Genomic DNA, 17440 nt, shown 5'->3' on the forward strand with positions numbered 1-17440 from the left:
CCCTTTTGCCAGTTTAAGTCAGCTAACCCTGTTCCCTCCCAGCTCCTTTGGCTCTTCACTGAGAGCAACCTTGGCTCTGTACAACACTGCTTAGCAGCAACTGTAAGCATTGGTGTGTTATCAACATTATTCTTCTACTAGAACAAAACATAGCATTATACTAGACTTTCTGAAGAAAACAATTCCGTTCCAGCTGAAACTAAGACACTTTACTGGCATCAAGGATGCGTATATCTTTTAAAACCCGAACAAAGAACTTGCAGGTAAAATAAAACAATAACAGAAGTAGCATATAAAACTTACCCTTTTACCTCTTCTAGCAGCCTGCTTTAGTCCTTACAACTATTTCTAACTTCCAAAGAAAGGTAGTGCTGTGGTTGTAATCTTTTTTTCTTTTTCTTTTTCTTTTTCTTTTTTTTTTAACATATTTACAGCTTAAACATTATGGCAAAAACAGACAAAGGAAGAAAAGAAGCCTGAAGAGCAAGTCATGGCTAGACAGCTATGTAATATAAGATGATCACGGAAAACTCTTGTTCAACAGACAGAAAATTATCAGATAAGAGATTTCACCAGAGTTTTTGCTCCTCTGTACATAAACAATAAGATAGAGAAGTTTCTGAGTGCTGGTTTTAATTCCATCTTGCTTAATTAAGCTGTGTGAATGTGTGAAAAGGACAGATGACAAACTAAAAAGGACACTGCTCAGAACCATACTCACATCAAACTCCACATGCTCCAATACAGTTGGATGCTCAGTAATCCAGGATGGATCTTCTTGGGTAGGGTGTAATATTTCTTTCACTAGGAAAATATAAATACGTAGACTATAAAAACTGCAGTAGCAGTGTAAAGAAACTGTTTTAGAACAATTGGGTTAGACTGAAAAACCATTTTTCATCACAGACTTGTGAGACCTTTCCAGAAAGTTGGCCATAGAGATTTTGTTTCTGGAAATATTCCCAGATCACTCACAAGAAGTACAGAAAAAAAGAAGAGAAGAGAGGGATAGAACACTCTTGATCCTCCACCAGCTATGGCAGGATCTTCGTATATTCAGTGATAAGCCAGGTATTTCCTTTGTGCTCCTCAAGGCAAATACAAAACGACTATGCTGAAGGTCATCTTCATGCTGAAGGCAATATGCATCACATGAACTATGTCTCCTTTCTGTTCCTGTTGATTGTTGAAGAATTATTGGAATTGCATTCTACAAATGATGTTAAAGAAAAATTTGAAAAGGCAAATCTAATGGACTGAGCATGGGATATCACTCCTAATGACTTGACCCGATTAGCAAAACAAACTGTGACACCTTTGTGTTTGTGGCTCCTTTTTAATTATTCAGAGGGCTGATGAAACTCATAAACAGTACTCACCATTAATAAGCTGGAGAGAGTTAGGGTCTAATGTCAAGGAAGTGTTTTCAAGCAAGGCATTTTTCTGGAGAATTTCGGCAATATAATCTTGGAAATCGCTGATGGTGTAAACAACTGTTGGATTATCTTCTATTCCCATAAAGGAGTTGTCCTCCACCTTGTTGGAATGAAGGTTAATCAGGTCCCAAGTGGCATTGCTGATGGCTTCTCCATCAAATGTAACAGCATAGTGAACTTCCACCCCACTTTGGTTTTACAAAAAGAAAGAACACTGATGAGAACTGCAAGGTTTTTCAAGTATAGCAAATGCAATACTTTTTTTTCAAAGAACCTGTGTCAGTAGCCTTTGAAAAAAAAGTTAAATTATACTGCTTTTAAGCATTCTAGTTAAAAACAACTTAATTGGTTTCACACTTGTATCTGCCTGACTATGTTTTCTACCACTGATAAATTTTCTGAAGGAAAAGGTTACCAGAGCGTGACATCTGGTCTGGTCCCAGCCCTGTGTTTCTACTTCTGAATGGTAGAGGGACCATCAAGAGACCAAAATATTGGCTCTCTGCCAGCATATCAGTAGACCCAGCAGCACAGCAATGGTGTGAAAAATGTTTCTAAGGTCATGCCAACGACGAGAATGGCTCTGAAGTAAGAAAAGAGCCCTGATCACTGTCACTGAGCAGTGTCAATCTGCATTAAATAATGCCTTTAGCCACTCTTAGGTGGTATATAATGGTACTTTGTAACTGGAAAAGTTTTTCTAGACTCATTTATTATTTGTTCTTTAACAAAGATGGGACCTTGGACAGCCTGATCTAATGTGTGGCAACACTACCCAAGAGATTGGAAATGGATAGTCTTTAAAGTCCCTTCTGATTGAAACCATTTATGAAAGATTCATATCTGTGAACATCTTAGCGTTTTATTATTGACTCTCTTCTATTTTTTTGTTGGTGCTCTCCTAAATACACCTGGATGTCCTCTTCCACATGATAGAGTTAGGTAGAGTTCAGATTTACCATACACTGAGAATAAGCACAAGAGAGCCTTAGAAAATAGAGCATACTTTGGCCGTACAGAGACTGCAGCAAGAAAGTGAAGTAATCTATGAAGTGCTAGGAAAACGTGCTCCAAAGACAGGTTTCCCTCATTCCACAGAGCTGGACTGTATTTCTAAAGTAACAGCTCTGTTCAGGGATGTCTCTAAAGCCCCAGTGCCAGACACAACAAAGACATAATCAGCAAACGCTGACTAAAACCAGGAGCCTGATGAAGTTTTGCTGCTGGAGCTGTTACTGAAATGAGCCCACTGTAGACTCACCCTGTGTACTGACTGTCAGTAGAGGAAATGAAAAAGGACTGCAGTAGTGAAAAGGCAAAGCAAAGATGGAATACAGTGTTTTAGTAAAAAAATAACATTTAGATTTAATACAACTCTGCTATTGTATTAATTACCTGCTGCAGTTAATAATTGCTAAGTAATAACAACACCATCATTTGTCTAGAAATGCCATAATGTCTGGTATTTGGAACACAATCTTTCTGAATTGTTGCATGCATCTTGTTCTGCAGAAATGTAGAGTAGCAGAGGATAGGTGCCACTCATTATTGATTATTAACAGATTTGTTCAGTACCTTTCTTCTAAAAATAAAATGTTCATTCTCTGTAGTACAGCTTGTGGAAACTGGTTATGGCTTTGCTGAGAAATATACAAAAGTAAGTAATACTACCAGTAATTTAAAGGTTGTGGTTTGTTTCTCTGTCTGTAAAATTCCTCAAATAATATCAGAGGAAAATTTAGGATACTCAACTTGCATATGTTTACCAAAAAAAAGTCCATGCTGTTCTCATATTCTGCTAAGAAAAGCATGCAAGATTACTGCTAAGATGTGCAACAACTATGGCCTTGAAGATGCTAAGCTAACTGCCTTTGTTGGATAACTATGGTTTTCTTACCAATTTTAATTTATCTTATAATAATCATCTTGTATCTAACTAATTACTGCTAATTAGAAAGATCTTGAATAGTCATTAAGTAATATTATTTTCTTCCCAAGAGGTCCCTTTTGTACTCAGCCCAGTAGCTGACCTTGTTTAAAAAGGTTCTCCTCAAGCAGTTTCTGATAAGCAGCCTTTAAATAAGCAAATTATGTTTTTTTGTAATCAAACCAGATTGGTTACTTGTAGTTTCTGGTAGAAGTCCTTCACACAGTACTTTTGCTGGATTTGTGATTTTGGTGGAGCCAAAACCACAAATTGCCAAGACACTATCCTCCAGCTAACATGTGCTTTCTCATCTGTATAATAAAAATATGTATAAAAATGTTGTCTTTACCTGTCCTCTTCAGGAGAGCTGAATAGAGAAATAAAACACAATAGCAGAACCTGTTAAATCCATATTATTATTTCCTTAAAGTCTAACTTTACCAAATTTGCTTTTGTATTCTACAGGGCACACAAATTTGAAAATCCATACAGCAAAATGATTTAAAGTTGCACGATAAACTCCTCTGCTTTTCCTGAATTGAGATGCTTCCTATTGATCACAATAGAGCAGAATCATTGCTCTGTAGTGCAAATAATACAGTTAAATTCCTGCCAATAACACAAGAAACAAGGCTCCCTAGTTCTACGTAAAGGTAGTTCACAAACACATTGCTTGTCATGCACAGCAGAGCATAGAAACTAGCTTTGATACCCTGCCAGAAATACCAACCTTTTATTTTTCTTCTGAAATGAAGAGAGAGTTTGCAGATGTATTAGACTGCAAACACTGAGATGGAAGGTTTAACCTCCCAGGCAGAGCTTCAGCAGGGTTTTCCCATGTCATTGCCTCAGCTTGTTGTGAGTGTAGCCAGAAGTGAAAGGAGCAACTGAAAAGACAAACCTGCCTTTGGGCTCCAGTGAGGGCTGAAGACATTCTGTCATTCTGTTTTCCTTGCAGATGCAGGGATAATTACTACATATCTATGAATCAATCTCATCAAGTCAGGTAATTATTGTCTCACAGCCACAACAAAGTGGAGTTCATCAATCCACAGGGAACATTCCTGCCTTGTTGCTTCAAGCATTTCATAATTTGATTGCTATACCATCCTTTTTTGACAGTATTATTGGAACACTGTCCAACCATATGGTTCCAACCATAGAAACTTCCTCACTATAGCTGTTTTGTTATCTGGAAGTATTCTGGTTAGAATTTTTTTGGCTGAAATACTTTAAGGAATACAACTTACAGAGTTTCACATAGAAAACACAAATTAGATTGATTCACAAAAAGCCTCACTGGATTCTGAATGTCATATCCAGTCAATTCAAGTCCAGTCATAATTTGTGATCCATATACACAAAAAATCATAAATCAGATGTTTGATATATAATACACAGGATCCCCATTTTTTCCCCCAAAGTAACCTAAAGTGTAAGTGAATCATAAATCAATTTGAGAAAACTAGTCCTTTAAAGAGTATTTATGAGACTGAAGAGAGTTAAAGCATTCACCTGCCTTTGCTTTGATCACAGGAGAAAGCCTTTACATACTTTAACACCAACCTTTGTAGTCATCCCAAATTAACATCAATAAGTTGAAAAGAAAAGTGTAAACAGTGTATTTTCTAAAAGGATTTCCATGTTCTTCCTTGTTTAATACTAGGACATGTCAACAGTATCAGATATTGGTTTGAAATAAGAAAACATCTCTTTTAATTTTAGGTATGATTCCCTAATATCTTGCCTTAAGATGAAGGCAAACATATCAAGTGAGGTTCTCTAGTGGGTGAGGAGCAGAAAAAAGACAAAGGCATTTATATACAATTCTGTATGTCTATTTTGACCTCTGTACACATACACCATTATGGAAGAACTCTTCCTTTGATTAACACATCCTAGAAATTCCCTCTCACTGATGTTCTTCCAAGTGTGGTGCTAGGGCATTGTACTATCAGACATGATGAGTCTCAACCAGAACATTCACATCGGTATCTTCTTACCTGAATTCCAGGACATGGATGTTTTTGTATCCAGGTAGTCCTTCAAATACATTTTGGATCTATTTTGAAGGGAAAAAAAATATTCACAGAAGTTTCCTCCATCTACTCCTTGTAGAGAAAAATCAGAAAGTATTTTCAACATTTTCTAAAATTCTAAAAATGCATCTGAGATTCCATTTCTAATAGGGAAAAAAAATTGTTAAATATGCTCTTTACAGGAGAGTTTTGGTGTTGCTGTTTTATTATTACAAAAGGGAAAGCAAAAGTATGAAGCACGCCATCTAGCATCCCCCAAGAATTGTATACAAACAATAAAAGAGGAGAAAATTCAAAAAGACCCTGCAGAGATCTGCACAACATCTGCAAAGATGACATTCACACTCTTATTTATGCACCACAAACCCTTTTTTCTCCCAAAAATTCCATTATCTCCTAAATCTCTTCAGATTTAAATAAATTCAGGAAAAGTGCTTCAGACCTTGCAACCAGAACGAGGGAAGCAGTGACAGCTGCTGTAGGTACAGGGATCTCAGATTCCAAAGATGCCCAAGTGCAAAACATAGTGCAAAACATGGCTCATCTCTGCTGCTCTAGACATACAGAGGGCTCAGGAGTGACTAGTGCTACTCAAAAAGGAAGAACAAAAGCAGAAGAATGGTAGCATGTCCAGGCCCAATTCAATAGTTAATTGTGTTGACAAAAACAAGAAACAGAATACTACCGGTTCTTGCTGGCTTTGGTATTTTTCCTCCCGAAAGATCCTTGCCAATTAAGAATTATTTTCTACTCCTCAAATTCTTCTTCCCCTCCCTAGTCTCCCTATTTTTAAACAGTCTCTGGTGAGATTTAAACAATCCAAGTGCTGCCGACTTGCTTTTCTTTTTGTTTTTTAAATAGCTTCTTCATCCAAGCACAGAGAAAACCAGGCGAGGGATCAAAGGAATGGAACATCCATGTGCCAGGTGGACTCTGTCCCATCTGACATTTCTTCCACACACACACTCCGTGGCATTGCTACTTGGCCACACAACTAGGAAAATTAAGATGTCTAGCCTAGGCTAGCAACTTGTGACAGTTGTGGTGATGCTTTCTGGCTGCAGTTGAAGAGTACATCTCTTTCCCATCTGGCCCAGGATCTGGCCTAGGGTTAGCCCCAGTAAAAGGAATTCAGCAGAGAACCCCCAGTAAATGAAACTAAGAAGGAAACAAAGCTAGAATAAAGATGATCCCACCATTTAGTACCCTGGATGCTTCACCCAGGAGAAAGGAAAGACAAACTCTCTGCCCCAAGAAAATGTTGGTAAGATTGCCATCATTATAAATAAAAAGTAAAGTAAATAAATAAAATAATGAAAACAGTAGGGAGAAGTAACTCAGGAGAGAGTAGCATATTGTATTTTAAGTACCTTTTTGCATGTCGGTGAGCCAGTAACTTTATATGTAGTATACAAATTAAAGCATTCAATTTAATCAAAATTAAATAAACTTGAAGTTAATGTTTAATAAATCATTCATATATGTACATGTATATATGGTTATTTGCATTTTTATATGTGTATATATACACATCCATATATATAAGCACATAAGTATTTTTCTTTGAAGTTTGTGCCTAAAAGTCTAAACTACCGTTCATTTCCAGTGACTCCGGTGGGATTTAAGCATGTGCTTAAGAAGATTTCTGAAGTTGGAAGGTTTAAATATGTGTCCGTATGCACTGCTGATTATGGACACTAATGAAGAACAAGAGATTTTTCAGCAGCCTAGATTTCAAACAGCATTTCATTGCTGCTCCTAGGTGGAAATAACATAAATTCTGTTGTTCGTTAGTTCGTCACTTACCACCTCACTTCTGCAATCAAAAATCTGGACACTGTAATCATTAAGAATTTCTAAATCCCACTTAAGGGTTCAGCTTTCATAGGGCACCCAGAGAATGCCCACATGAGCAGATGCTGATGGACCAGTCTGTCTTCCACCTGCACTTCATACTGCTGCAGTGCTGTATCAGAATTACTAGAGCTGCTTTCCAGCACTGCCCCAGCACAGGCTGATGACTCCAAGCAGCAGACAATTCACGTCCTGTCATTTGGAGAGCATGGGCAGTCTGGTTTGCCAACGCTCTCAAACTGTATTTTTACTACCTAGTTTCAAATCAACTATGTGATGGAAGAATTCAAACCTGAACAAGATCTGAAATAAATTCTCTACAGAGACTGGTCACTAGAGAGATGTTAAATTCTATGATTCTAAATATACCTTCAAAAGTCAGAGTCTTCAATTTTCAGAACTTAAAGAACTAATGAAGGTGCATCAAGAGGCAAAAAAGAATCTTGTCACTTCTGTGTGACTTCAAAAGCTCTACTATTGTAACACTGATAGGAAGACGTGCTTATAAATTCTGAGGATGGCAAGGACAAATTTAGAAACAGGACTTTAAAAGAAACAGGACTTTCATAAGAAACACAGGTAGAAAACTGAAGTCATTGTTATGCAACTGATGTGCTACCTGTGATGTCTGACCTACAATCTCAAAAAGGCAGCGTGTCAGACAAAGCAGGGCATTCTCATAGTATTTTCCAGCCTGCTTCAGGCAACAAAAACCCTAAGCTGGTTCTGCAGAACAGTCCTAATATAGATGCTCTGCAGAGTCAGCAAGAAGAAAAAGAACTTGGGGAAGGTAAATCACCTGAGAAACAAATTGTTCAGAGAGTAGCTGATACTTTGCAGTGTCTGGGTCGCTCAACTCCTCGCTGTACTTCTCTCCAGCAATCACAATGCTGAACTCAATCATCTGCTCAGTTACAGGTCTCACTGGAGTCTCATCCTCCTTCTTTATCTCATTATTGATCTGGAAGGAAAAGAGAGAAGGGAGAAAGCAAAAGGTGATTTAGTGTTTTTTATTTTCCCACTTGACTGTGGCTTTTTTCCCAAGAAATAAATCCCCTTTGCCCACTGCAGACCAGATTCCTACTTATCCTGGATTCACTCCACATGGAACATATCCCCAGATATGGCAGCACGTACATGTGGTCCTGCCAGCTGTCAGCACACTGGATTGCTCAGCCTGGGTTCAAACATCTTTTTTTTTATGAGGGCCAGAAAATTCTCCAGACCTGGAGGATCCTCTGGCCCATGATGTAGTAAAAAAATAAGCCCTCTTCATAAATGCTGTAAGGACAGGAACATATCAGGGCAATACTGGCGGGCCAAACAGATGGCATAATGAATGTACTTAATGATGCAGAAGCTGCAGGCCAAAGAACAGCATGCTGACTTGAACCATCAGCACACATTTTATCGTACTCTACAAAGGAGTACAAGTCTCAGGGACGAAGTGAAAGGTAATAGGACAAACTTATGAGCCAGAATGTTTTTAATATTGTGTATTGCCATTACTTCTATTCTCCATTTGCACATCTTTGCTCTAGTGCAAGGTTGTGTCATTGACCTGAGTCACAAACAGAAACCCAGCAGAGCCAATCTGAAGTGCAACTGTGGATGTACCAAGGGGTCACCTGAGCCTAACCAGCAATGGGCTGATTTACCCATTTATCACAAGGCTCCTGTTTACTTTCTCACTTAGAAGACAATTTACCTTTGCCAAGTTCTACATTTTACATGCACAGCGTGTACAGATACCCTGTGCAATAATTTGGCTTCAGGAACTAACATAGCTGCTGTGAGCAGCAGTGAATTCCAATCAAATTTTCATCTAACTTGAATCGGTGAGCAACACAGGAAGAGCCCTTGCTATTTCATTCCCCACTATTTTTCAAGCAGCATACTATTTCCTGTGGTATACTGAATGTCAAGGAAAACAGATCTTGTTTCATGGTTCTATTCTAGAACAAAAGTCTGGAATTTGGAGGAGGGAGGAAGAGGCTGGCTTAAATCGGCTAAAATGTATTTTGCTATTTACATGCAGCAGTTGCCTTTTCCCTATTAAAAAGTAAGAAATGAGCCAGCAAAGCTGACATTTTCAGCAAAACTGCAGCCTGTGCTATGTATGGTGCAGGAAATGGAACAGTTCCAGAAACTTGGCTCCCACCAGTGAGCACTTGTATATTGTTTAGGGCCCTCTTAGATTTTTTACTTAAATTCTCTTCCCCCACCCACCCCTTCGCGCCTTTTTGACTAAATAACTTTGTTAAGAACCAGAATGATTGGTACACTGCTTAAAGCCAGCTATTATCTCACAAACACACACTTAGCTTGCACATGTCCTGCTGCTACATGACTGTTTGCAACTCCATGTAGTCTGAATCATGTATCAGTCCCCCAAAAACAAAAGCACACTCATGAAGACGAGCTTTGCTCACTCTTGGTCTTGTAATTTGCAATGCATTTTGGCCGCTCAGAGCAATGATGAGGTGAGAAGTAACTGTAGAGAGTGCAAACACTGTAGCAGCAGCAATCCAATTCTGATTTCTTTCTGATTTACTGAGTGGTCTTACTCTCGGCTCAGGTAGTTCTGTTTCAGAAAAAAATAATGGTGTACATGGGACTAAACCACAAGTGTTCATGGTATATAAATATAAAATCAGCCCCTGGACCAGAGTCAGAAGCTTTCTGTCTATTTCATACTCAGTGTTTATTTCTGGAATCATGATATCAGAGCTCAGCAGACACACGTGAAAGCTCTAGAGAAAGTCTGGAATTTGGCCCAGCCTTGTTTCTCAGCCATACTAGGTTACCGAACGGTGCACAGTTAAAGCCCAGTACCATAAATCAGCTTCCAATTATATGCAGCACCTGTAACTTGGTATGCTGCTCAGTAAATCCAGTGAGAGTTTCACATTTATATGCAAACAAGTGCCAGATGATTCGTATGGCTGGTTTGCAAAATTTTCTTTGGTGGTCAGGTAGGCTCAAGCACACTGCAGTTGGAATCTAGAGTTTGGGCTTAAATTTTAATCCAGAAGATCTGTTTTCTGGAAGCAAACACTTCCCCAGGACCTGTCTGGCGGTCAGCACTTCTGAAAGCCAGCTCACTTTAATAGAGACATTTAATGTACTTGCTGTAGGCTTTCCTTTGTTGGGAGTCGTGTTTTAGATATCAAGGTGAGCGTGACTTTAAAACAATAAATAAAAATTCATTTATGACAGTAGAGGAAAAGGAATGGAGAATTAGAAGGAATCTTCAAGGCTACCCAGGCTATCTCTGCTGTCCTAGGTAACTGTACTACTTGGACATTTCACACACTAGGACAGCAATTTAATGTGTATCATGTTTCCACAGGAATAACAACACATCCTTCCCAGAGCATTCAAAGTCCATAAGCATTCAATGTCCATAAGCATTCACTAACTAGTCCTGTTTAGTCACCAACAAAATCATCACTTGATAACTCATCTATTGTCTCACACAGATGGAGAAGGCACACTGCAAAACCACTGCAAATGGAATAATACCTACACAGGAAGTTATGTAAAAGTTTCTAAGGTTCATTCCCTGCTTTTATGAATTCTTTATTTGTGTTAACACCTTATGCTTAAAACATCTTCATGTACTAGAAAATGGAAATGGTCACCATGGTCTTTAGCAAAGGCAAGAGAATGCTAAACCAAATGAAAAAAAAAAAAGAAAAAAGAAGAATACTCACAGTAGTGTCTGCATCTTCGATCTCATGGCTGGTACCACCTGGAGGACTCTCAATTGAGACCTCATGAGGAGGAGGAACATTGGCAGCTGCGTCTGAATTTGAAAGAGGAGTATTGTTATTTTTGCTCATGTACGTGTAGATACACCCACGAGCTCAACAATCATAAGTAGTAACACTTCCTATTTCCATCATCGTGAGAAAAACAACACAGGAAACACCTGAAGAGCCTCAGGAAAAGTATCAAATATGCTAATCAGAATTAAATGCTAATGTGCTGCCTAAGCAGCAAGGTATTTTTAAGAACGCAAGGTAAGAGCAGTAAAAACTGCCCAGGACTGATTTCTCAAGTAGGATTTTTCACAATTCATTTAGTAACAAAATAATGTCAACACACACCCTGAACACCAGAACAGAACCAGCATCATTTGGATGTGAAAAAAATTCACAACTTTTTCACAAATCCACAAGACATTGCTCCATTTTCAAGTAATTCAGAAACAGCTGTGACAAGATTTAGATGAAAACTGACCTCTCAGTGTGGTAACATCAGCATCTGAAGCTGGAGTTGGAGTTCCACTGTTAAATAAAAACAAAACCAGAAATTGAAGTTGGGCATAGTGAGACAGATTGACCAGTTTTTGTTCTCTCTGTAATTCTGTTTCAGCACCAAAAAGCATGTTTGCAGAAGAAACTTCTCATGGTGGTGTTTTGCTAGTAACTTCATAGCTGGAATATTGCAAAGCTTAATTTTTATCTTCTGCAACTTAGATATCAGGTCACTTGCAATACACAATACATCATTTGCATCTCCAGGGTTACAAAACTTCTTTCGTTTCAACTGAAATCCACCACAAAAAAATGCATTTGGCCCTCTAGTGGTTTCTATTGTGAAGTAAAAGTGAAGACCGCACAAAGAATTCTGTAATGTCCTATAAAAACTTCAATTTTAAAAATGGTCTGCAGTGCACCAAAGCATCCTAGCTATACTGAGATTACTGCAAGAAGATGGGGCCATTTTATCATAAATTTTACTCATCTGCAGATACTCATCATTCAAAAGTACCAGCTTCCAAATTCAATTATTACGTTTACACAAAAACCCACACACCAAAAAAAAAAACCACCAAAAAACACCCACCGATTCCAGGCCAAAATATGAAGAAGGAAAGTACTTCAAATAAAAATCAGACGAAGACTGTGAAGATGGTCTGTCTGAGGAAAAAACAACAGCTTTGACTCTGCTCTAAGAGTAAATCCAAATTCCTTAGAACAAATTCAGGAGCCTGAACAACTGTCAAGTTACCAAAAGTGAAAGAGATGTTGATAGAAACAAGTGTTTCCTGAATGAAGAGAAACTGATTCTTTAAGTTTGTCAAATATTTTAAGACAGACAGTCAAATGTGTAAGATTGGAAACTTAAGCGCTGCAGAGCAATTGAACACTAAAATAAGAGCTCTAAAGATCAGTGAAGTTCATTGTATTAAGATATTTCTCCCATTTCCAAAGGAACTCATTTTTATTGGTGGACATATCTGTGTGCCATAAGGTAATTTACTGAGTAATTTACTGAGTATTTACTGAGGCAATGAATCTTCACTGTAACATACACAAGTGCTTATTTTACTACCTGAGCCATGCTTTTCTAGCCTTGCTAGGTCTGATTTTTTATTCACATAATAGATTATTGATCCTGCAGTCTGTACTCAAATCACAGTTGATGGATATTTTGCCTTCTTCAGGATTTATAGCCAGTCTCTATATTTCTCTCCCAGAAAACAAAGCATTCCAGTACAAGCCAAACATATCCAAAGTTGCATACTGAGATGCCTGGGCACAGGCATGTGACAAAATGTGACATTTCCCATTAACTAAAATCTCAAACATTGCTTCTTCTCGTGCTTCTCTCAAACATTCAACACTTACCAATAAACAGATTGTAAGATTAATCTGGTGAATTTTCCATTTGGACCCATAACATTTTCACCCATCCTCTCCTGGGAGGCATAGCCTTAATCTTGTGCATAATGACTAACTGCTACACTACAGTAAGTTCAGGAAATATTAAGCTGCCAGAATGAAACCTACGTAACAATCAGAAAATATGAACAAAAAATAGAATAACCTCCAGATGAGCAAAGCAGAAAACACAGATTCAAGATTTTAAACTGTAGCTTCATTTTCTTAAACTAAAGCCTATAAGCTCTACACAAGCTTTGAAATGAACACAAGAATTTGTGTCTGCTTCCATCTCGTGGACACTGCTACCTGCTTTCAGCCAGCTTGGAACAAGGTAACTTTTCTCCTGTTCTTTGGCAACCTCAGTATATATTGGAATGATTCCCAAGAGCGGAAAGATAAATCTTACTAGAGGAAGATGCCCTTGCCCTTCACCTCGAGGTCAAATAGGATGATTTTTAAGGTTCCTTCCAAACCAAAAAACACAGTGATGTGCAGTGAAACAACTCTGCTACAGGACTTGTAATATTCTGCTGTGCTGAAGTGTTCAAACTCATATAAACACACCAGCTAAATCTCATATCAACCCCTTTTATTCAGAAGAGGTCAGACAGAACTGTGGCTTGCTGACTAACCAGGTTCAAAGTTCAACCTGAGACCTGCAGTACTCCCTTTCACTGCCCACACATCGGCACTTCATAGAAGGTCCTTAAGGCTTTTCTGGCCAAACCACCCACAGATTTCACCTACACCATACCTGCCAGCTCTCTGCAGGTGTGTGCTGTAGCTTGGGACATCTCACAAAAACCCAAGTGGCTACTGAACCAACCCAACTGAGCACCTAACTTTGTGCAGCGTTAGGCCTGTCTAAGGGTCAGATGGCACCCATCTGCTCTCTGACCCTCCTCCTCACCAAGGCCAGAGGAGACAATAAGATGAGAAAGCTGGTGATTTGAGATAAAGACAGGAAGATTGCTTACCAATTGCCATCACAAGCAAAACAGACTGAGATTAAATTAGTTTATTGCTAATGAAAATAGATTTGTGTAGCAAGGAATAGATAATCATTAAAACACCACTGTTCCCCCCATTCCTTCCCAGGCTCAATTTCACTCTTCCTTTCCTGACTCCTCTACCTGGCTCTCCAGGGGCTGCAGGAGACTCCAGGGGACTCCTCTTTCTTCACTCTTCTACTGGATCTCCAGAGGCTGCAGCTCCTGAGGACACATCTACCTCCCCCCATTTGAGTCCTCCACAATCTGCAGGGAACCCCTGCTCCACCATGTAGCATTAGTCCTCCTCCTTCAACTTTTTAAATACAGGTCACTAAAGCATAGCTGGTTTTCTGACAAAATTTTACCTCACACTAGGCTGAAAATTAAAAGCCAAGGGCTTAAATAAAGCCTTGTGTAACCCTAATCAATCTAATCAAGAAAGACCAGTCAAGAACTGAATTTGGTCGCATTAACAGCTATCACTTTCATCTTAGGAGGATAAAAATGCTGTTTTAAGAAACTGTGGTGTGATCAACCTCACTTTCTGCACAAATTTGCTTCCAGATCTCTACTACAAGTTTTTTATATTCATCAGCTCATGTACCAATTCGACTGTCTCAAAGTCTAATTTGCTCTGTCAAGCATTTCTTAAACATTATTATGTCAATGCTCATATTTAAAAGCCTTTCTCAAAGGGAAGAAAAAAAATACTTATGGTCTGATTTTCCTCTTTTAAAACCTTTTAAGCAGAGGTGTAACTAATAGAGTTAAATAAGTTTGCAATTTTAGAGATATCCAAGTACAGAATTCAAGTCTGAGCATTGCATTTAGATTTATTATTTTTTTTAAATTCTACTTCCATTTATCTTAATGTTTATGTAGGAAGATTTTGAATTTTAAACTCTTTTGTTTTCAATTAAAGCAGGATAAACCTTTCATATTTATCTGACAGTAGAGAGAACAAAAGATAATACACAACTAACAAGGAATAGTCTGGAACTCTTCACATGGGGTAAAGCTGCGCAGATGCTCAATAACATCTGAAACAAGCAAAATTGTTGCTTCAAATGGAGGCAAAAAAAGGAGTCCAGGTATATTTCTAAACCACTGCAGGCAGACTTCATCCCTTGAAATGATCCCAGAATAGAAGACAAACTCTTTTCTTTCATTAGGCGTGATTACAGAAAAGGTACAAAATTTGAGTTGATATGTCATCAACCATTGCTGCTACCACCAATGAAATATGGATCCTAAATTTGCCAATGTATTTACATCGTGTACACAGACAGAACAAAGGAGGTCTGGACATGATTCATTATGCCTAATTTCAGTGAGTCCACAATCAGCAAGTAGAAACAAACATTTCTACTTATTTAACTATATTTGACATTAATGTGGGTCAGAAGAAGTAAAAAATAGCACATTGTTATGTTCATCCTTCCCAGCTATCCCATACTCCTTATGTTTTTTTCAGGATGCTATAATGCGTGTAGCATTTGAGAAAGTTATGACATACAAGCAGTGGCTTCCTACTGCAGAATTTTTGTGCTACTTCTTTGCCTTCAGTTGTTTCTCAAAATCTGGTTTTTCACCCACCAGGAACTAGACGGGACAACTGTCCTATTTTCATGTGGTATCCTCCAATATTGAAAGAGCAAAATTCATTACGCAAAGTCACAATGGCCTAATGAATAAAGAAGTCATTAAAAGCTGATAGCTGATGGGGTGTTCCCACACTTCCAGCCTAAGCAAAACTCCAATTTATATTGGGATGCTCTATAAAAATCTAGATTGTTTCCCGTATATTACTTTTCCTTTGAGGTTTTCTCCTCCATGGTACTTAGTTTAATCCCTCAATTCCTTAAAAAGCCAGGCTAGCGAGGTGTTTAACCTACTGCATGAGTGAGACTTACTGGAACAACTTTCATCCTGCTGTTATGTAATTGCCAGTAATGCTGGATTGTGAGTTATTCTGGGAAATAAATCACAAGTGCAAGCCACCTTTCTGTAGGCTACATCAAAACTATTTTAGCATTTAACTAGCTGAAATGAGCACTTTCCAACTAGATAAAAACAGTATTCATAAGTAGGTAGGCGTGTATTAGGCATATTAAATGTTTTAAATCATAGCTTCAATTCCTCAGTTGCTTGTAGATTTCATCACAGTCATACTTTAATTTAGAAAGCTAATGCAGTTAAAATACCAGATATCAAGAATCTGTCTTCAGCTCCAGATCAGCTCTGAATTAGGGAAATGAACCTGCAATAGTCTCGCAGGGAAAGAAAAGCTCAAAGCTCATTAATAAACACAACAAAACAAAAAAAACAACATGACACTTTTTAGTTTCTTGTGCCTGGCCTGTGCTCTAGAAAAGAAAACAAACCTACTGATAATTCCTCTGTTCTTATTGATGGTAAAAATAGACTGAGAAACACACCTAATGCTAGGCCTCTGAACTAAAATAATTGCTTCTGTGCAGTAACCAAAGAAAATGAAGTTCACCAGGGGATAGATGAAAGCACACTCCTGCTTCAAGACATCCTGGGGAGAATCTTATCTTCTTCTGGCAATAGAGGAGCCTCATTTGAACATCTCCTTTAGATATCTATAGCTGGTGCTTTAGGATACTCCCTCCATCTCTTAGGACATGAGGCCAGGTCAATTCCCCGTTCCAACGGAGATATCACAGCCAAGTGGTAAAACAGCTACACTCAATTCACTGTATTGCCCTGCACTAAACACGTATCTACAGGATCACTAGGTCCTAAACATGTAGGTAAGCCCCAGTGAAATCTGCTGCAGAAAAGCTCATGGGTGATTACAGCACTGCCCAGGAAATGGCAGAACTGTACTCACATTTCTTCCTGTGCAGGAAGGTCTTGATGTTGGATTTCTCATACCATCCCTTAAGGACTGGGTGATCCTGAGTTGTGTACTTTGACTTCTTAAAGAAAATTTTAAAAAAGGTCTTCTATTTATTCTGATGTCTACTGAAAAGTCTAGCATGTTCCTGCAGGAAAGAATATTGTCTGGTGGAAATACTGAAATATCTCCCCCATTCCTCTTGATGGAGGATGTCTGAATTTAGATGAGACATTGTCTACCCATGGCACGCCAATTGTGGCTTTGTTTTCCTGTGATCTTGGCTTAAATTTCACATCTCAAACCTTCTGGTGTAGAGGTATCCAGAATGCTCTTAGAATGAGATACTTTTTTAATATTGTCAAACTAAATTATGTTTATTTCTTTCTGATGCTTCATTGTCCAGAGCAAATCCACCTGATTTTTGTTATTTTTTCTTTGAAAAGAAAAGCACAAAAAAACTTTGGTCAACTTTATGTTTTGTATGGATTTACACTACACAATTGACCTAGAGCTAAGAGGAGTGTTCATGTCAGAGGAAAGTTCAGCTCAGAAGGAAAAAGAAAAAAAAAACAACCTCTTAGGCATCACCTTTGCCCTTAGCATCTCACTTTATTAAATTTAATATGTAATACTGTGGTTATGAAATATAGG

General features: G+C 38.3%; 1 protein-coding gene across 1 annotated transcript in view; it reads right to left on the reverse strand.

Moving 5' to 3' along the window:
* Positions 1 to 17440, reverse strand: part of IMPG2 (interphotoreceptor matrix proteoglycan 2) — a 59260-nt gene that overhangs the window by 15927 nt on the left and 25893 nt on the right. The window contains exons 6-11 of the mRNA XM_031556307.1: positions 11502 to 11548; positions 10973 to 11064; positions 8056 to 8217; positions 5367 to 5425; positions 1380 to 1624; positions 722 to 804 (exon numbers count right to left, since the gene is read on the reverse strand). Coding sequence (XP_031412167.1) covers positions 722 to 804; positions 1380 to 1624; positions 5367 to 5425; positions 8056 to 8217; positions 10973 to 11064; positions 11502 to 11548 — 688 coding nt within the window. The remainder of the gene's footprint in view (positions 1 to 721; positions 805 to 1379; positions 1625 to 5366; positions 5426 to 8055; positions 8218 to 10972; positions 11065 to 11501; positions 11549 to 17440) is intronic.

This window comes from Meleagris gallopavo, chromosome 1 (assembly GCF_000146605.3).
Source record: "Meleagris gallopavo isolate NT-WF06-2002-E0010 breed Aviagen turkey brand Nicholas breeding stock chromosome 1, Turkey_5.1, whole genome shotgun sequence".
Classification (NCBI taxonomy): Eukaryota; Metazoa; Chordata; class Aves; order Galliformes; family Phasianidae; genus Meleagris; species Meleagris gallopavo.